Here is a 21,058-nt window from a genome sequence, read left to right as displayed (position 1 = left end):
GGGCGCCATGATCATCGTCGTCACCGGCATGACACCATGATCTCCATCATCATGATCTCCATCATCGTGTCTTCATGAAGTTGTATCGTCAACTATTACTTCTACTACTATGGCTAACGGTTAGCGATAAAGTAAAGTAATTACATGACGTTTATGTTGACATGCAGGTCATAAATAAATTAAGACAACTCCTATGGCTCCTGCCGGTTGGCATACTCATCGACATGCAAGTCGTGATTCCTATTACAAGAACATGATCAATCTCATACATCACATATATCATTCATCACATCCCTTTGGCCATATCACATCACACGGCATATGCTGCAAAAACAAGTTAGACGTCCTCTAATTGTTGTTGCAAGTTTTACGTGGCTGCTATAGGTTTCTAGCAAGAACGTTTCTTACCTACGCCAAAACCACAACGTGATATGCCAATTTCTATTTACCCTTCATAAGGACCCTTTTCATCGAATCCGATCCGACTAAAGTGGGAGAGACAGACACCCGCTAGCCACCTTATGCAACTAGTGCATGTCAGTCGGTGGAACCAGTCTCACGTAAGCATACGTGTAAGGTCGGTCCGGGCCGCTTCATCCCACGATGCCGCCGAATCAAGATAAGACTAGTAACGGCAAGTAAATTGACAAAATCAACGCCCACAACAACTTGTGTTCTACTCGTGCATAGAAACTACGTATAGACCTAGCTCATGATGCCACTGTTGGGGAACGTAGCAGAAATTTAAAAAAATTCCACGCATCACCAAGATCAATCTATGGAGTCATCTAGCAACGAGGGGAATAGGAGTGCATCTACATACCCTTGTAGATCGCGAGCGGAAGCTTTCAAGAGAACGGGGTTGATGGAGTCGTACTCGTCGTGATCCAAATCACCGATGACCGAGCACCGAACGGACGGCACCTCCACGTTCAACACACGTACGGTTGGGAGAGACATCTCCTCCTTCTTGATCCAGCAAGGGGAGAGGAGAGGTTGATGGAGATCCAGCAGCACGACGGCGTGGTGGTGGAAGCAGCGGGATCTCGGCAGGGCTTCGCCAAGCACCAACGAGAGGGAGAGGTGTCACGGAGGGAGAGGGAGGCGCCAGGGACTTGGGTGCGGCTGCCCTCCCTCCCCTCCACTATATATAGGGGCCAGGGGGCGCCGCCCCCTCTAGATCCCATCTAGATGGGGGGGCGGCCAAGGGGGTGGCTTGGCCCCCAAGCCAAGTGGAGGCGCCCCCCATCCCTAGGGTTTCCAACCCTAGGCGCAGGGGGAGGCCTAAGGGGGGCGCACAAGCCCACCAGGGGTTGGTTCCCTTCCCACTTCAGCCCATGGGGCCCTCCGGGATAAGTGGCCCCACCCGGTGGACCCCCGGGACCCTTCCGGTGGTCCCGGTACAATACCGGTGACCCTCGAAACTTTCCCGGTGGCCGAAACTGGTCTTCCTATATATAAATCTTTACCTCCAGACCATTCCGGAACTCCTCGTGACGTTCGAGATCTTATCCGGGACTCCGAACAACTTTTTGGGTTACCGCATACTAACATCTCTACAACCCTAGCGTCACCGAACCTTAAGTGTGTATACCCTACGGGTTCGGGAACCATGCAGACATGACCGAGACAACTCTCCGGCCAATAACCAACAGCGGGATCTGGATACCCATGTTGGCTCCCACATATTCCACGATGATCTCATCGAATGAACCACGATGTCAAGGATTCAATCAATCCCATATTCAATTCCCTTTGTCAATCGGTACGTTACTTGCCCGAGATTCGATCATCGGTATCCCAATACCTCGTTCAATCTCGTTACCGACAAGTCACTTTACTCGTGCCGTAATGCATGATCCCGTGACCAACTACTTAGTCACACTTAGCTCATTATGATGATGCATTACCGAGTGGGCCCAGAGATACCTTTCCGTCATACGGAGTGACAAATCCCAGTCTCGATTCATGCCAACCCAACAGACACTTTCGGAGATACCTGTAGTGCACCTTTATAGCCACCCAGTTACGTTGTGACGTTTGGTACACCCAAAGCACTCCTACGGTATCCGGGAGTTGCACAATCTCATGGTCTAAGGAAATGATACTTGACACTTAGAAAAGCTCTAGCAGACGAACTACACGATCTTGTGCTATGCTTAGGATTGGGTCTTGTCCATCACATCATTCTCCTAATGATGTGATCCCGTTATCAATGACATCCAATGTCCATGGTCAGGAAACCGTAACCATCTATTGATCAATGAGCTAGTCAACTAGAGGCTTACTAGGGACATGCTGTGGTCTATATATTCACACATGTATTACGATTTCCGGATAACACAATTATAGCATGAACAATAGACAATTATCATGAACAAGGAAATATAATAATAAGCATTTTATTATTGCCTCTAGGGCATATTTCCAACATGCAATACCTCAGCCAGTGATTACCACAGAGATGCTCATTGGTAGGCAGACAAGGGCAAACACAATAGCTCAAAGAGAAGAAGGAAGAGCAAATAAAAGACAAAGAAATGCACCTCTTGTTGCAGGTAGAGGAACATGAGCAGATTCAGCTGCAGGCAGAGGTAGAGGTGCAGCTCCAGCTATAGGCAGAGGCAGAGGTGCAGCTCCAGCTCCAGGCAGTGGCAAAGGTGCAGCTCCAGCTCCAGGCAGAGGCAAAGGTGCAGCTCCAAATGCAGGTAGAGGAAGATGTGCTGCCCCAAATGCAGGCAGAGGAAGAGGTGTTGCCCCAAATGCAGGCAGAGGAAGAGTTGCTGCTCCAGTTGCAGGGAGAGGAGGTGTTCCAGGTGAGAGGGCATGGTGGCTGTTGTTTGGAGATCAGATTCAGAGGCAAATACCTGATCTCAATGCACCTGCTGAAGATCTGAATGCACCTGCTCCCTGATTAGCTGGCTGTTGCAAGTGCCATTTTTTGTAAAGGCCTAGAGTGATGTAACTTTAAGACTGGCCTGTTAAGTATGCCAAACGGTGGCATGAAGTGGCAAGATTTGCCTTCTTTTGGTGGCAAAACAGTGGCATTCATTGCCCTTTTTGTAACTTAACTTGCACTATGCGCTAAATGAGCTAGTTAATGCCTGAATGTGCTCAATGACCTAGTCAACTTAACTAAACTTTCCCTCATTGTGTTGTTCTAGTTAACTGAATTTTAATGCACGTTGTTCTAGTTAACTGAATTTTAATGCATGTTGTTCTAGTTAACTGAATTTTAACGCATGTTATTCTAGTTAACTGAATTTTTAGCCTGCTCTTCTAGTTAACTGAATGTGCACAATGATATTGTCCAATAAAATAAAATAAAATATTCTTCTACTTATCTGAATGTGCACAATGAGCTACCTAACTCAATGAGCTAGCTAATTCAATAAAATAAAAAAATTGCCCAAGGCTCGAACCCAGGACCTGGGGTTTATAACGTTGTGTGCAATGCCTCTGGGATAGAGCTAGTGATTTGTTCTAGTAGCACCTCCAGATATACATATTGTTACTTTTGTGGTCCTGCAGTTAAGCGTGCGTTACGGCCTCTATCTGACGACCGAGCACACCATAGCGTAGTCGTTTCGGTTTCCTCACTTTAAGACGTGGCGACCTGCCGTTCTCCCTCTCCACTCACCGCTCACACACCCCACTCCTCCACCACTTCGCCAACCACCCAAAAAACCTCGCCACTCACCGTCTCGACGACCACGCCATCGCCGCTGCCATGGAGCAGAGTCTCGGATGGCAGAAAGCCGTCGAAGAGCTGGCCGGCGACAACCCGGAGCTTCGCGTGCAATACAGAGAGATTGCGCGGTGGTTCCCAAGTGTTCAGGTGATGAAGATCCACGCGCGCGGTCTCGTCAAGGTGATGACGGATACTGAGAAGCGCCTTGCCTTTCCCGGCGGCATCGATGTTCCTCCGGCGACCATCCTCCTCTGGGCAATGCGCGAGGTTCAGCGCTCCCCTGACCCCAGGCAGCGGGCCCGCTGGTGGATGTACCGCTCATCCACCGCGGCACCGGCCCAGCCGGATGCAGAGCGCGTTGCGTCCAGGACCGAGCACGTCCACGACTTCGTGCTTGCCCTGCCGGCGCCCGTCAACGCCACCTACTAGGACCGTCAAGGTCCATCTGTCCTCTTCGGGCCTGACGACGACTCCGACGATGAGTTATCTGACGAGGTGCCGAAGGTCGTCGTGCTGTCAGACGATGAGCCGGAGGTGCAGATCGTTGCACCGGTCGGAGCCACCGTGGATGGTGGCCGCAATGTTCCCATTGAGGTGGACGACCTGCCAGATCTGCCTGAATCCGCTATCATCGAGCAGGAGGTTGAGGAGGAGGAGGTGGCGCCGGCTGTTCAGGAGGTTAACAACAAGAAGAGAGCAATAGTGAAGAGGGCAGCTGTTGTGGAGGTGCGCCGCTCCGAGCGCCTGAAGCTGCTCAAAGACTGAAGAATGCTGGGTCTGCAAATGGTGCTACTTAGGTATGATGTTATACCACAACATATAAGTTAGAAATATGATGCTGTTAGGTAGGTATGCTGATATATATCACATCATATAAGTTAGTAAGATGGGGCTGTTAGCTAGGTATGCTGCTATATCATCACAACATATAAGTTAGAACTCTTTTGAAGATTCTATGGTTAGGTGTGCTACTATATACAACACATAAGTTATCTATAATTATGTGGTTTGGAAAGTGGACTCTGAATATGCATGATGTTGGTATGCAACTAGAGTGCTTTACATCTTGCAAATGTGGTGTGCTGCACTGCTGTGCTGCAAATGTTGCATACAGTACTTGTCGGGGATATACCCCGCGGTGTAAACCGGCCGGAAGTATAACCCGGCCGGACTAGGCGTTTCATTGGTAAACCGCCAGAGGATTGGTGATTTACGTGTCTGGCGGTTCACTGGTATGACGATTCACGAGCCTGAAGACTCATTGGTGACCCGGCTGGACTTGGCGGTTTACTTGAGACCCGGTTTACACTTGGCGATTCACTGGCGACCTGCCCTGACCTGGCGGTTTACAAGCAATCTGCCGGAACATTATGACACACTTGTGACCCGGCGGACGGGTCAAATGAATGACAAGGCCCAAGGCCCAGAAGGCCGGTTTATGTTAATGGTGGGCCGGTTTAAGAGGAAAGGCATGAGGAACATTTATCTTACAAGGAGTTAAGACCTGGATTTGTATCCGGTTTGTATTAAAGATAGACTAGTCCTAATCCTAATAGGACTCTACATGTAACCCGCCCCTCCAACATATATAAGGAGGGGAAGGGCTCCCCAAAAGGAGAAGATTGACAAGTTCCACAAGTTGGACAAGTTAGGTTTAGACAATAGCTCTCGAGATAGAGCACTCTTGTAACCGTGATCATCATCATCAATATCAATGAAGCAGGATGTAGGCTTTTACCTCCACCGTGAGGGGCCGAACCTGGGTAAAACATCGCGTCTCTCGTCCCGCTCAACCCCTCTCAAGCTACCACATAGATGCGTTGGCCTCGCGACTAAGTCCTGACACTAAGGACATCTGTCGTGACAATTCCACGACAGTACTGCTTTACTTGTTTCTTTCTGCATGTGGAAAAGCTTCATATACCAAATGGAGCACTTACTGTAAATAGCAATCTGTACTTACATATGGTACATCATGCTGCAAATGTTGCATACAGTATGATGCTGTTAGGTAGGTATGGTACATCATGCAGAAATTCAAGTTTCAGACTCAATTTTTAGTGAAAGTTTAGTTGAGTTTCAGTTCAGTTAAGTTAGATTCAGTTTGGTAAAAATTCAGTCTAGTTAAATTCAGTTAATTTAAAATTTAGTTAATTTAAATTCAGAGTGTTAGGTTAACATTCAGTTAAGTTCAAATTCCCTTTAGTTAGAATTCAGTTAATTTAAATTCAGAGTGTTAGTTAAAATTCAGTTAAGTTAAAATTCCCTTTAGTTAGAATTCAGTTAAGTTAAAGTTCAGGTTAAGTTAAGTTAACTTACATTTTCAGTTAAGTTTAGTTAAAATTATCAGTTAAATTTTGTACAATTGTGCAAATTTCACTGAGCTGAATACCATTTCACTAAATTGATGACAATTGAGATTCATGACAATTTAGAAACTAACATTTGAAACTGAACTGATGACAATTGAGCCTAATAATGGGATTGTTTATTACTTTGGAAACTAACATTTGACTCTAATATTGGGCCTACCTACCACCATAAATCTACTGCCTACCTACCAGCCACCATTTCTACTATATAAAGTACCCCCAATTGCCACAAACAACAGCCACAATCCCTTCTCCTCCCCCTAGCCGCCAGAGAAAACCCTAGGACAGATAGAGATGGATCTTGGAGAGGTCATCGATGAAGAAGAACAGGTGCCAAGGGTAGCCAGGCGCAGAGAGGCCAGAAGGAGTGAGAGAAGGCACCTGGCTCAGCGGATCCTTGCAGCACGCAACCGCAAGGACATGGAGCGGTTCCAGGAGGCATTCCCCCTTGGCTCCAACCCTAGTGACGATGATGTCATCCACTGGGCAAGGAGGAGGGAAAACTTCCATCCCTTTCAGGTCACTAGGATGAGGTGGAGTAGAATTCTGTATCCAGATGAATAAGCTGTTATGTGATGCAGTATCTAGATCCTCGTGGCTATCTACATGAATTATGTATCTAGATCTACCTTGCTATCTATGCTATGTGATGTAATAAATCCTAGTTCCTCCTTCTTCTATGCATGCAATGTAATAAATCCTATTTCCTCCTTCTTCTATGCTATGTGATGCAGTATATGCAATGTATGAAGTAACTTAATGAAATCCTGGATCTACCATTCTGTGATCCAAAATACCAGTGTATGCAACTTTCAGTTAACTGAACAAAGAACAGTTAACTGAACCATATTCAGTTAACATTGTATAGCAAAATTCAGTTAACTACAAAAACAGTCTTATACAAAAAAGTTGCTAAAATATTTCATTGTATATATAAAAAACACAGTGTATACCACTTTTCAGTTAGATTCAATAGCAAATAAAAACTGGCAGAGCATTGATAATCCAAATTCACTTAACCAAATAAAAACTGACTTAACTATCACAACATTGATAACTCAAATTTAGATAACATAGTGCATATTAGGTCATTGCAGCAAATAGTACAGTGCATCAAAGATAACCCAAATTAACTAAACAAGTGCAGATGATCACTCAAATTCATCTAGCAGCTCCCTAACCTTCCTTATCTTGCACTTGGTGTCCTCTTTATGCTTGAACAGGTCACCAATCATATACTCTAGCTTTTTAATCTCTTTCTTCAACACATCCCTTTCTTCCTTCAATTTGTCCATCTCTTGCTTCATCTCATCCCTCTCTTTCTCTGCCTTAGCCCTGACCACCTGATGAATGTTGGTCACTGATTTGTCAGCCATTCTCTCCTTCTCAAGTTCTATCTTTAGGTCAGACAGAGCTAGCCTTGTGTTGCCCAATTCAGTAATTGCTTGCTCTTTGTTAGCCACCATCTTAGCAAAATCAAGTTTAAAAAACCTCAGGTCTTTTTCCATGGCTTCCTTCTCTTTCACAACCCTAACATTTTCTTCAGCCTGAACAACAGCTTCCCTAATCCTGGATGTGACCTCATCTTCATACATGCCCCAGATCCTAGCTAGACTGGTCCTCAATTGTGGAGGCCACTCTGGGTCAACCCAATGCACATAGGGGCATTTAGGCCCATCCTAAAATTGGTGAGGAAATGCATAATTTAGTTAACTCAAGAAAATACAGTAACACTGAATCAAAATGCAGTTAACCGGATGCTACGTCTTGAGCTTGCGTTGGTTTTCCCCGAAGAGGAAGGGATGATGCAGCAGAGTAGCGTAAGTATTTCCCTCAGTTTTTGAGAACCAAGGTATCAATCCAGTAGGAGGCCATGCTCAAGTCCCTCGTACCCGCACAAAGCGATAGCAACTCGCAACTAACGCGATTAGGGGTTGTCAATCCCTTCACGGTCACTTACGAGAGTGAGATCTGATAGATATAATATTTTTGGTATTTTTGGTATAAAGATGCAAAGTAAAAAGTAAATGCAAAGTAAAAAGAAAAGCAAGATTAAAGTGATGGAGATTAATATGATGAGAATAGACCCGGGGGCCATTGGTTTCACTAGTGGCTTCTCTCAAGAGCATAAGTATTCTACGGTGGGTGAACAAATTACTGTTGAGCAATTGACAGAATTGAGCATAGTTATGAGAATATCTAGGCATGATCATGTATATAGGCATCATGTCCGTGACAAGTAGATCGAAACGATTCTGCATCTACTACTATTACTCCACTCATCGACCACTATCCAACATGCATCTAGAGTATTAAGTTAAAAACAGAGTAACGCCTTAAGCAAGATGACATGATGTAGAGAGATAAATTCATGCAATATGAAATAAACCCCATCTTGTTATCCTCGATGGCAACGATGCAATACGTGCCTTGCTGCCCCTTCTGTCATTAGGTAAGGACACCGCAAGATCGAACCCAAAGCTAAGCACTTCTCCCATGGCAAGAACTACCAATCTACTTGGCCAAACCAAACGGATAATTCGAAGAGACTTGCAAAGATAACCAATCATACATAAAAGAATTCAGAGAAGATTCAAATATTATTCATAGATAGACTTGATCATAAACCCACAATTCATCGGTCTCAACAAACACACCGCAAAAAGAAGATTACATCGAATAGATCTCCACAAGAGAGGGGGAGGACTTTGTATTGAGATTCAAAGAGAGAGAAGAAGCCATCTAGCTACTAACTATGGACCCGAAGGTCTGAGGTAAACTACTCACACTTCATCGGAGAGGCTAGGATGATGTAGAAGCCCTCCGTGATGACGGCCCTCTTCCGGCGGAGCTCCGGAATAGGCCCCAAGATGGGATCTCATGGATACAGAAAGTTGTGGCGGTGGAATTAGGTTTTGGCTCCTCTCCTGATCGTTTGGGGGTACGTGTGTATATATAGGAGGAAGAAGTACGCCGGAGGAGCAACGAGGGGCCCATGAGGCAGGGGGCGCGCCCTAGGGGGGCGCCCCCCACCCTCGTGGCCGCCTCTTTTGTTCCTTGGAGCAGGGTCCAAGTCTCCTGGATCACGTTCGGTGAGAAAATCACGTTCCCGAAGATTTTATTCCGTTTGGACTCCGTTTGATATTCCGTTTCTTCGAAACACTGAAATAGGCAAAAAACAACAATTCTGGGCTGGGCCTCTGGTTAATAGGTTAGTCCCAAAAATAATATAAAAGTGGAAAATAAAGCCCAATATAGTCCAAAATAGTAGATAATATAGCATGGAGCAATCAAAAATTATAGATACGTTGGAGACGTATCAAGCATCCCCAAGCTTAATTCATGCTCGTCCTCGAGTAGGTAAATGATAAAAAGAGAATTTTTGATGCGGAGTGCTACTTGGCATAATTTCAATGCAAATCTTCTTAATTGTGGTATGAATATTCAGATTAGAAAGATTCAAGACAAAAGTTTATATTGACACAAAAATAATAATACTTCAAGCATACTAACAAAGCAATCATTTCTTCTCAAAATAACATGGCCAAAGAAAGTTATCCCTACAAAATCATATAGTCTGGCTATGCTCCATCTTCACCACACAAAGTATTTAAATCATGCACAACCCCGATGACAAGCCAAGCAATTGTTTCATACTCTAACTTTTTCGAAACTTTTTCAATCTTCATGCAATACATGAGCGTGAGCCATGGATATAGCACTATAGGTGGAATAGAAGGGTGGTTGTGGAGAAGACATAAGGAGGGGAAGATAGTCTCACATCAACTAGGCGTATCAACGGGCTATGGAGATGCCCATCAATAGATATCAATGTGAGTGAGTAGGGATTGCCATGCAATGGATGCACTGGAGCTATAAATGTATGAAAGCTCAACAAAAGAAACTAAGTGGGTGTGCATCCAACTTGCTTGCTCACGAAGACCTAGGGAAATTTTGAGGAAGCCCATCATTGGAATATACAAGCCAAGTTCTATAATGAAACATTCCCACTAGTATATGAAAGTGACAACATATGAGACTCTCTATATGAAGAACATGGGGCTACTTTGAAGCACAATATATGAGACTCACTATATCATGGTGCTACTTTGAAGCACAAGTGTGGAAAAAAGGATAGTAGCATTGCCCCTTTTATTTTTATTTTTTGGGCCTTCTTTTTTTTCTTTGGCCTTTCTCTTTTTTTGGGGACAATGCTCTATTGAATGATGATCATCACACTTTTATTTATTTACAACTCAATGATTACAACTCGATTCTAAAACAAAGTATGACCCTATATGGATGCCTCCGGCGGTGTACCGGGATATGCAATGAATCAAGAGCGACAAGTATGAAGATATTATGAACGGCGGCTTTGCCACAAATACTATGTCAACTACATGATCATGCTAAGCAATATGACAATGGTGAATATGTCATGATGAACTAGATGGTGGAAAGTTGCATGGCAATATATCTCGGAATGGCTATGGAAATGCCATAATAGGTAGGTATGGTGGCTGTTTTGAGGAAGGTATATGGTAGGTGTATGATACCGGCGAAAGGTGCGCGGTATTAGAGAGGCTAGCAAAGGTGGAAGGGTGAGAGTGCGTATAATCCATGGACTCAACATTAGTCATAAAGAACTCATATACTTATTGCAAAAATCTAGAAGTTATCAAAGCAAAGTATTACGCACATGCTCCTAGGGGGATAGATTGGTAGGAAAAGACCATCGCTCGTCCCCGACCGCCACTCATAAGGAAGATAATCAATAAATAAATCATGCTCCGACTTCGTCACATAATGGTTCACCATATGTGCATGCTACGGGAATCACAAACTTTAACACAAGTATTCTTTAAATTCACAACTACTCAACTAGCATGACTTTAATATTATCACCTCCATATCTCAAAACAATTATCATGCTTCAATCTTTTCTTAGTACTCAACACACTCAAAAGAAAGTTTCACAAATCTTGAATACCAAGCATATTATTATTAAGCAAATTACCATGCTATTAAGAGACTCTCAAAATAATTGAAGTCAAGCATGAGAGATCAATAGTTTCTTTAAAACAAATCCACCACCGTGCTCTAAAAGATCTAAGTGAAGCACATAGAGCAAAATTATAACGCTCAAAAGATATAAGTGAAGCACATAGAGCAAAATTATCTAGATCAAAAGATATAAGTGAAGCACATAGAGCAAAATTATCTAGCTCAAAAGATATAAGTGAAGCACATAGAGCAAAACTACTACGCTCAAAAGATATAAGTGAAGCACATAGAGTATTCTTATCAAATTTTAATTCATGTATGGCTCTCTTAAAGTGTGTACAGAAAGGATGATTGTGGTATACTAAGACACAAAGACACAAATAATACAAGACGCTCCAAGCAAAACACATATCATGTTGGTGAATAAAAATATAGCTCCAAGTAAATTACTGATGGAAGTGGACGAAAGAGGGGATGCCTTCCGGGGCATCCCCAAGCTTTGAATTTTTGGTCTCCTTGGATTATCTTCGGGGTTCCATGGGTATCCCAAAGCTTAGGCTCTTGCCACTCCTTGTTCCATGATCCATCAAAAGAATTCACCCAAAACTTGAAAACTTCACAACACAAAATTCAAAATAGAAAACTCGTGAGCTCCGTTAGCGAAAGAAAACAAAATACCACTTTAAGGTACTGTAATGAACTCATTCTTTATTTATATTGGTGTTAAACCTACTGTATTCTAACTTATCTATGGATTATAAACTATTTTACTACCCATGGATTCATCAAAATAAGCAAACAACACACGGAAAACAGAATCTGTCAAAAACAGAACAGTCTGTAGTAATCTGTAGCTAGCGCAAGATCTGGAACCCCAAAAATTCTAAAATAAATTTCTGGACGTGCGTAATTTATCTATTAATCATCTGAAAAAAGAATTAACTAAATATCACTCTTCAAATAAAAATGACAGCAGTTCTCGTGAATGCTAAAGTTTCTGTTTTTTACAGCAAGTTCAACAAGACTTTCCCCAATTCTTCCCAACGGTTCTACTTGGCACAAACACTAATTAAACACAAAAAACACAACCAAAACAGAGGCTAAATAATTTATTTATTACTAAGCATGAGCAAAAGGCAAGGAATAAAAATAAAATTGGGTTGCCTCCCAACAAGCGCTATCGTTTAACGCCCCTAGCTAGGCATAAAAGCGAGGATAGATCTAGGTATTGCCATCTTTGGTACGCAATCCATAAGTGGCTCTCATGATAGTTTCATATGGTAATTTTATTTTCTTTATTGGAAAGTGTTCCATGCCCTTTTTAAATGGAAATTGAAATCTAATATTCCCTTCCTTCATATCAATAATCGCACCAACCGTTCTAAGGAAAGGTCTACCAAGAATAATAGGGCAAGAAGGAATGCAATCTATATCAAGAACAATGAAATCTACGGGCACATAATTACTATTTGCAACAATAAGAACATCATTAATTCTTCCCATAGGTTTCTTAATAGTGGAATCCGCAAAATGCAAGTTTAGAGAGCAATCATCAAAATTACAGAAATCTAGTAAATCACACAAAGTCTTGGGAATAGTAGAGACACTAGCACCCAAATCACACAAAGCATAAAACTCATAATCTTTAATTTCAATTTTAATAGTTGGTTCCCACTCATCATAGAGTTTTCTAGGGATAGAAACTTTCAACTCAAGTTTTTCTTCATAAGATTGCATCAAGGCATCAACAATATGTCCGGTGAAGGCTTTATTTTGACTATAAGCATGTGGAGAATTTAGCACGGATTGCAACAAGGAAACACAATCAATTAAAGAACAACTTTCATAATTAAATTCCTTGAAATCCAATATAGTGGGTTTAGCAACATCTAGATTTTTTTTCTTTCAATCCCACTTTCATCAATTTCATCATTAAGATCTAAATACTCCGAATTTTTAGGACGCCTTCTAGGTAAAGGAAGATCATATTCAGTTTCATCAAGATTAATATTGCAAAACAAAGATTTAATAGGGGACACATCAATAAATTTTAGATCTTCATCTTGATTTTCATAGGAATCCGGTTTAGCAGCCATCTTATTAACTAAGGTGGCTTGCATATCCGAAATTTCAGCGGCCATCTTTTCTAGATGAGCAATTTGGGATCTTATGCCATCAAATTCTTTAGACATATCATCAAGCTCTTTATTCATATAACTCATAAAACTTTTTTGTTCTTTAAGCTCATTTCTAAAGAAATTATTATGCTCAAATTGCAAAACCATAAATTTCCTAACGTTGTTTTCGATCTCCTCTAACCTTTTAAGGTGAAGATCACCAAATCTTGGTTGAGCCATCGCAACAAACAAGCAATCTAACACACAAGCAAACAAAAAGCAAGCGGGCAAAAAGAGGCAAACGGAAAGGAGAGGGAGGATAGAGAGAGAGAGATGGCAAACAAAACGGCAAGGGTGAATTGGGGGGAGAGGAAAACGAGAGGCAAATGGCAAATAATGTAATGCGAGAGATAGGGATTGTGATGGGTACTTGGTATGTTGACTTTTTGCGTAGACTCCCCGGCAATGGCGCCAGAAATCCTTCTTGCTACGTCTTGAGCTTGCGTTGGTTTTCCCCGAAGAGGAAGGGATGATGCAGCAGAGTAGCGTAAGTATTTCCCTCAGTTTTTGAGAACCAAGGTATCAATCCAGTAGGAGGCCACGCTCAAGTCCCTCGTACCTACACAAAGCGATAGCAACTCTCAACCAACGCGATTAGGGGTTGTCAATCCCTTCACGGTCACTTACGAGAGTGAGATCTGATTTATATATATATAATATTTTTGGTATTTTTGGTATAAAGATGCAAAGTAAAAAGTAAAGGCAAAGTAAAAAAGCAAAGCAAGATTAAAGTGATGGATATTAATATGATGAGAATAGACCCGGGGGCCATAGGTTTCACTAGTGGCTTCTCTCAAGAGCATAAGTATTCTATGGTGGGTGAACAAATTACTGTTGAGCAATTGATAGAATTGAGCATAGTTATGAGAATATCTAGGCATGATCATGTATATAGGCATCACGTCCGTGACAAGTAGATCGAAACGATTCTGCATCTACTACTATTACTCCACTCATCGACCGCTATCCAACATGCATCTAGAGTATTAAGTTAAAAACAGAGTAACGCCTTAAGCAAGATGACATGATGTAGAGAGATAAATTCATGCAATATGAAATAAACCCCATCTTGTTATCCTCGATGGCAACGATGCAATACGTGCCTTGCTGCCCCTTCTGTCATTAGGTAAGGACACCGCAAGATCGAACCCAAAGCTAAGCACTTCTCCCATGGCAAGAACTACCAATCTACTTGGCCAAACCAAACGGATAATTTGAAGAGACTTGCAAAGATAACCAATCATACATAAAAGAATTCAGAGAAGATTCAAATATTATTCATAGATAGACTTGATCATAAACCCACAATTCATCGATCTCAACAAACACACCGCAAAAAGAAGATTACATCGAATAAATCTCCACAAGAGAGGGGGAGAACTTTGTATTGAGATTCAAAGAGAGAGAAGAAGCCATCTAGCTACTAACTATGGACCCGAAGGTCTGAGGTAAACTACTCACACTTCATCGGAGAGGCTAGGATGATGTAGAAGCCCTCCGTGATGACGGCCCTCTTCCGGCGGAGCTCCGGAACAGGCCCCAAGATGGGATCTCATGGATACAGAAAGTTGCGGTGGTGGAATTAGGTTTTTGGCTCCTCTCCTGATCATTTGGGGGTATGTGTGTATATATAGGAGGAAGAAGTACGCCGGAGGAGCAACGAGGGGCCCACGAGGCAGGGGGCGCGCCCTAGGGGGGGGGCGCCCCCCACCCTCGTGGCCGCCTCTTTTGTTCCTTGGAGCAGGGTCCAAGTCTCCTGGATCACGTTCGGTGAGAAAATCACGTTCCCGAAGATTTTATTCTGTTTGAACTCCGTTTGATATTTCGTTTCTTCGAAACACTGAAATAGGCAAAAAACAGCAATTCTGGGCTGGGCCTCCGGTTAATAGGTTAGTCCCAAAAATAATATAAAAGTGGAAAATAAAGCCCAATATAGTCCAAAACAGTAGATAATATAGCATGGAGCAATCAAAAATTATAGATACATTGAAGACGTATCACTGGACAAAACTAAGTAAAACTGAATCAAAATTCAGTTAACTCACTAAATCAAATTTCAGTTAACTCACAACATGTCTATTTGCACACAGCCATTCGAGCATTCCTGAGCTACTTAACAACTACATATTTGGACAACTAAAATAAACTAAATGGCACAGAACTATGAACATGGCACAGAATGGCACAACAGAGCAAGTTCAATATCAAATGGACCTAGCATTTACAACCATGAACTAGTACTACAGCACTACCATCTCAATCTACAACTAGCAACATGTACTAACCTTTTGTGCACAACCCAAGAATCTTCTTACACTATCAACAGACTCAAATGCAACAAACTTCTCACACACTACTTGGTGCTCACACCTATCAGGTAGATCTGCAGCAAGGCCTGCCCAATCGGTGCTCTCAATGGTGCGAGGACCCTAAAACAAAATCTGGTAAGAAATCACATTTTTTCTGTAACCCTAGATGCCCAGATGAAGGTGGACAGGATCTCACCTGACTAGTGACTTCGTCGCCACTTGACGCGTACGAGATGGATCCGGAATCACTCCATGAAACCATGGCCGCTAGCTTGCTTGGCGGCGGCGGCGGGCTTGACGGCGGCGATAAGCTGCGGTGTCGAGTCGAGAGGAGCAGAGCAAGACACAGAGAGGGGAGTGAGCTGCGGGTTGTCTGGATCGGGGGGGGGGCAGACCGTGGTCTCCTTTTAATTAATTCAGGTGAATTGGTGGTAGTGCGGGTTGATTCAAAGCAACACCAGGGGGCTCTTTGCAAAATGCAACGCGCTGACCGGGTGCGCACCCACGCGTCCACATGGCAGGCTCGGATTCGCCAGGACTAGATTTGCACATCTTGAGCAAGTTCAGGGACTGGATAGGGTCAAATTTCAAGTTGTAGGACTAAACTATCACATTTAGAGCAAGTTCTAGGACTCGTGGTGCTTTTAACTCTTTGTTTTCCTTGCCTTTTCAGGTGTTAAACTATGGCAGAGACAACACTACTCCAATTTTATGTTGCGGTGCATTTTGTATTAGTATGTGTTTGGTCCATTACAAGGAATAATACACTTTTTTGGTGCGTGCCTGGATAGGCATCGGTCGACCGACCTGGGAAGGGGACATAATCAATAGAACCTGGTTGGATCCGGGCTAGGATAGTGTCGCCGGGTGGATAATATCATGCGTTGATAGCAAAGGGCTCATAGCGGCATAGCCACGACGCTTGGTCAAGAGACAATCACCTTAGGCCTTGTTCAGTTAATCCTCCTCCCAAGGGGACTGGAAAGGATTGGTGGGGATTCTAGCTTGTAAGAGATTTAATCCCCCCTCAATCCCTTTCAAATCCATCTCAACCGAACAAAGCCTTAGTGGGTGCTATATTTTCTTCGAGCAAACTATTCCACTTCACTGATAATAATAAACTAAAGTATTACTCCCTCCATTTGTTTATGTAAGGCGTATTATTTTTGTCACCGTGATCAAGACACATAATTATAGACAATGTAAGACAAAATTACCCTTGGCTAATAAGTGTATTATCAACAAGTAAACCATTTAGCCTAAAAAAGGAAGAGATACATGCAATTAGGAGAGAGCTATCTTCCTTTTTTTCTCTACAAGGGAATATACATGGAATCATGGGAGATATACTTTCCTTTTTCTAGAGGGTTGAAAACGGAATTATGAGAAATTAAAAGAAATACACCTTACATTGTGAAATTTTACTTAAAGTAAATGTAGTGGTTATTCGAAGTTGTCAACTATAGTTTTACTGTTTGCATCTCGACATTTCACCAACTCAGTTAAAAGAAAGTCTATTAGTTGCGCCTGAAAGAAGGACGTGGCATTTTGGAGCCCGAGAGTGATCAGTAAATTATCCAAAATAATAAAAGATTTAAAAGAATCCAAATTGTTTTGCGGTGAAAGATGCTTGAGTTCGTGATGTCCGTGCAAATATTCAGCGCATTTGAACATCTGACGAGCTCTCAGCAAAAAGGACAAATTTAGGGCATGTGAAAAGGTTCACTGTTTTTGCACTGTTCGGGCATGATTTTGTTTTCTTTTGCCGAGAGCTAATCAGATGTGCCAATGAGCTGAAACTTAGCACGGACATCACAAACTCAAACATCTTTCACCATAAAAAATTTGGAATTTTTCTAGTATCTGTATTTTAATTTACTGTTCACATGGTGTAAATGAGCTCGGGAGCCGAATTGCATATTCGATGAAAGATTGGCATCTTCCTTTAGAGGCGCTCGGGTAGATGTGTTGTTTCAGGATCGTATGTTGTGACTCGATCTTGTTAGGTTGATCTCCTCTGTGCAGGCCCAATGGCCTGCCAGGCCCTTGACTCGCGCCCTGATCGGGGGCGCCCAACCAAACCATGGTTGGTGGGCCCCTGTTACCCGCACTATATGAACAAAGCTGGGGGCCGGGGCACGACTTACGAGGTTAATCGCTGCCACAAACCCCACCGACACACCCTACCGATCTAGGGTTAGCGCGGTGCTCACGGGAAGCACACCACCGCCGCCATCCACTCTCTGCCATCACCGACCACCGTCACCATGGCCGGCACCGGATGTTCCTCGTCTGGACAAGCAGAAGGTAGGTTTACCGGATGATCTAGCCTACCCTGATCCAAAGAATCTATCAATGGTATCAGCCAGATCGGGTTAGATTTTTCGGTCGAAAAGAAATCACAGAGAAAGAAAAGTATCATCCCTCCCCAAAGAACCCTAAAAGGACAGGGCAAAGTTTCACCCGAGAAGGGCCTCGGGCCTCGACGACAAAGTGCGCCGCCGCAAGGCCGCGCCTGTTCCTCTCGATCCCATCGCGCATCCAAGCCGAGGCGATAGGGATGAAGAACATACCCTGAAACAGGGCAAAGAGAACCGGACAGCCACTCGGTCACCGTCAAAGGGCGCCGCCGCTGAACCGCTTGATGGCGGTGCGCCCACCTACAGGTGCACGCACTCGCCGGCAAGGGGGACAGGGAGGGCACCGCCGCATTGCCACAGCGTCGTCGGGCGCGAGGGGAAAAGAAGGCCGTCGGGCTTCTTTATTTCTCTCTGCTAGGTGGCGGTGGAAGGTGGAATGGAAGGGGGAAAGGAAGAGAAGGTGGCCGGTCGAAGCCGTCACCGGCGGGCATCCGGGGCGCCGCCCCTGTTTCGGCGAGCGGGACAGAGAGGCAGAGGCGAGGGAGAGCAAAGGAGGCGCAGCCTTCGCTTTCTCTCTCTGCCAAAGGAGGAAGGGGAAGAGTGCTCACGTGGCACGACAGTGTACGTCGCCGTCGGCGGCTGGCCCGTGGCCAGAGAGAGTCACGCCGTGCGGGAGACAGAATCGAGAGAGGAGAAGAAACGGAAATGGCTAGGGTTTTCGGCTGGGGGATCTGACTCTCCTGTTTTTGATCTCCCGAAAACGATGCTTGACCGTCAGATCGTATCGGACGGCTGAGATGCAAACCCTAGCACGCCGCTGGGCCGATGGGCCGCAAGTGAAGAGCGGCGGCGCGGGCGCAGCCGCGGGCATAGCCCACGCGTGAGCTGGGCTGAGGCCGCAGCCGCGGGTGGCCCAAGCCGAGTCGAGGCCGGTTGCTGCTGTTGTTTTCTTTTCGTTTTTTTAGTTTTCTGTCCAATTTTTTTGGGCAGGTTTACAATAGCTTTTCTATACAATTTTTTCCAACGAAAATTCTGTTTAGAAAATAGAAAAGAAAAAGGTAAACAAAAAGTTCTGAAAATGAAAATAGAAATTTTTTAGAAAAAGAAAAGTTCGTGAATTTTATAAAGAAAATTAAAAATTTCATGATTTTCTTTTTATTCGGTCAAAGAAAAGTTTCTGTAAAGAATAAAAATTTCATGAATTTTTTATTCATGATTTTCCGCTGCGAAGTAAAAGGTTTATCCTCCAATTAAATTGGAACCAACAGGAAAATTTAATTGGAAGAAATGTTCTTAGCAATGTTTTCCCCTCTGGGTGAAATAAGATGCAGATAATTTCCACTATGACAAAAGAAAGATATTTGTTTTAAAGTTAAAATATGGTATTGTTATTTTCTGACCAACGTTGATAATAACAATGCTATAATTCTATGAGCATTATGTTCAAAGTTTAAATCTCTGATAAATTTTGTATCAAAGTGATCAATTTTCAGAGAACGGATAAAGATCAAGAAATGCTCTTGAACTAGAGAAATGTATATTTCTTGTTCCCACTGCAATAAAGTAGATGATGATGATTAATTCTTAGCAAAGCTGTTTAATAGAAATACTATCATCACATTGTTTATGAGTTATATGCATTATTTCCATTTCCGCCCAACGGTGATATGGAATTAATGTAGAAGGATGATGTTTATTCTAATTCTGCCACAGCGGAGATTAAGAGTATAAAGGAAAGTTTCAAAAGTTTAATGTGCATTTATTTTAACCAGACCAACGTAGGGTTATTTTTATGCCCATTATTGTTGATTATTGGCTAAGTCTTCTAAGACTAAAAGTTTTCTATGCTTTCATTCGTGAAAGCGAATGGACTTGTGACCCGAAAGATGACCAAGAAAGGTCATAACGTGAGGGAGTATGTTCTCTCTAAAGAATGGCATCAAAAGAAAAGAGATAGATCATTGAGAGTCTTTGTTGATGAATGTCTTTCATGTACTCTCTATGAAGATGAATTTTCAGTCAACATGATTAGAGATGAAACAAGCAACATGTGTGTTTAATTTGACCAAGTCGGATCAAGCATGTGTGTCAAAGATCATTCGGATTTATTCCTAAATTTGATGATTGAATATGCAATCAAAAGAGCCAATTCTGGCATTTATGTTCCCTTACGAGGAATTACCCGCATGGCGGGAAAAGATGATTAAGATAAAACCAGCATGGCGGGAAAAGTCTGGGAAAATACCTGCGTAACGGGGTAAAGCTGATATAATATTATGTCAAAAATCCCGTATGGCGGGAGAAAATCTGGCAAGAGAAAGATATGATAACTCATGTGCTTTTAATGTATCCCACTCTGAGAGAAAAGAATGGAGTAGCTGAAAGGCGCAACCGTACACTTATGGATATGGTGCGTAGCATGATGAGTTATTCCAACTTGCCATTGGGATTATGGATGGAGGCGCTTAAAACCGCCATTCACATTCTCAATAGAGTACCAAGCAAGTTGGTGCCCAAAACAACGTACGAGCTATGGACAGGAAGGGTGCCCTCCCTACAACAATTCAGGGTGTGGGGGTGCCCTGCTGAGGCCAAAATGTTTAATCCAAACATTGCAAAGTTAGAGCCCAAAACAGTAAGTTGCCACTTCATTGGCTATCCAGACAGATCAAAAGGTTTTCGTTTCTACTGCCCAGACAGATATGCAAAGTTTGGAGAAACGAGACATGCGGTCTTCTTTGAGGACGAAATGATGAGGGGGAGCTTGGTAGCTCGGAAAATTGATCTTGAGGAGAAGAGGGTGCATGCACCTAATCCGATGATTCAGGAGCCATTTTTCTCACTACCAGTTGCTGTTGGGGATCATAGCAGAAATTTAAAAAAATTCTACGCATCACCAAGATCAATCTATGGAGATAGTAGCAACGAGAGAGAAGGAGTGCATCTTCATACCCTTGAAGATCGCTAAGCGGAAGCGTTCAAGAGAACGGGGTTGATGGAGTCGTACTCGTCGTGATCCAAATCACCGATGATCCTAGCGCCGAACGGACGGCACCTCCGCGTTCAACACACGTACGGAGCGGAAAAGTCTCCTCCTTCTTGATCCAGCAAGGGGGGAGGAGAAGTTGATGGAGATCCAGCAGCA

The 21,058-nt window shown here is 43.3% G+C and overlaps 1 protein-coding gene across 1 annotated transcript; it reads right to left on the bottom strand.

The window, feature by feature from the left end:
• Positions 1-7,214: 7,214 nt before the first annotated feature.
• On the bottom strand, positions 7,215-15,815 carry LOC147964057 (uncharacterized). The gene is made up of 3 exons (XM_087526583.1): positions 15,750-15,815; positions 15,530-15,673; positions 7,215-7,742 (listed from the first exon to the last, which is right to left on the bottom strand). Exons 1-3 carry the CDS (start codon positions 15,813-15,815, stop codon positions 7,215-7,217), a joined length of 738 nt encoding a protein of 245 aa, XP_087382709.1.
• Between the last annotated feature and the right edge of the window lie 5,243 nt (positions 15,816-21,058).

Source organism: Triticum urartu, chromosome 6A, assembly GCF_056163025.1.
Source record: "Triticum urartu cultivar PI428250 chromosome 6A, HENAU_Tu73, whole genome shotgun sequence".
In the NCBI taxonomy this organism is placed as follows: Eukaryota; Viridiplantae; Streptophyta; class Magnoliopsida; order Poales; family Poaceae; genus Triticum; species Triticum urartu.
The sequence above is the reverse complement of the archived record's forward strand: the minus strand, read 5'-3'. Positions and strand labels throughout refer to the sequence as shown.

What these genes read in the sequence shown, in the direction of transcription:
- LOC147964057 (XM_087526583.1), bottom strand. Translation starts at nt 15,815, where the DNA reads ATGGTTTCATGGAGTGATTCCGGATCCATCTCGTACGCGTCAAGTGGC. An exon ending in GCGACGAAGTCACTAGTCAG is followed by an intron (nt 15,674 to 15,749) that starts GTGAGATCCTGT and finishes ATTTTGTTTTAG; the next exon opens with GGTCCTCGCACCATTGAGAG. An exon ending in TCTTGGGTTGTGCACAAAAG is followed by an intron (nt 7,743 to 15,529) that starts GTTAGTACATGT and finishes CACCAATTTTAG; the next exon opens with GATGGGCCTAAATGCCCCTA.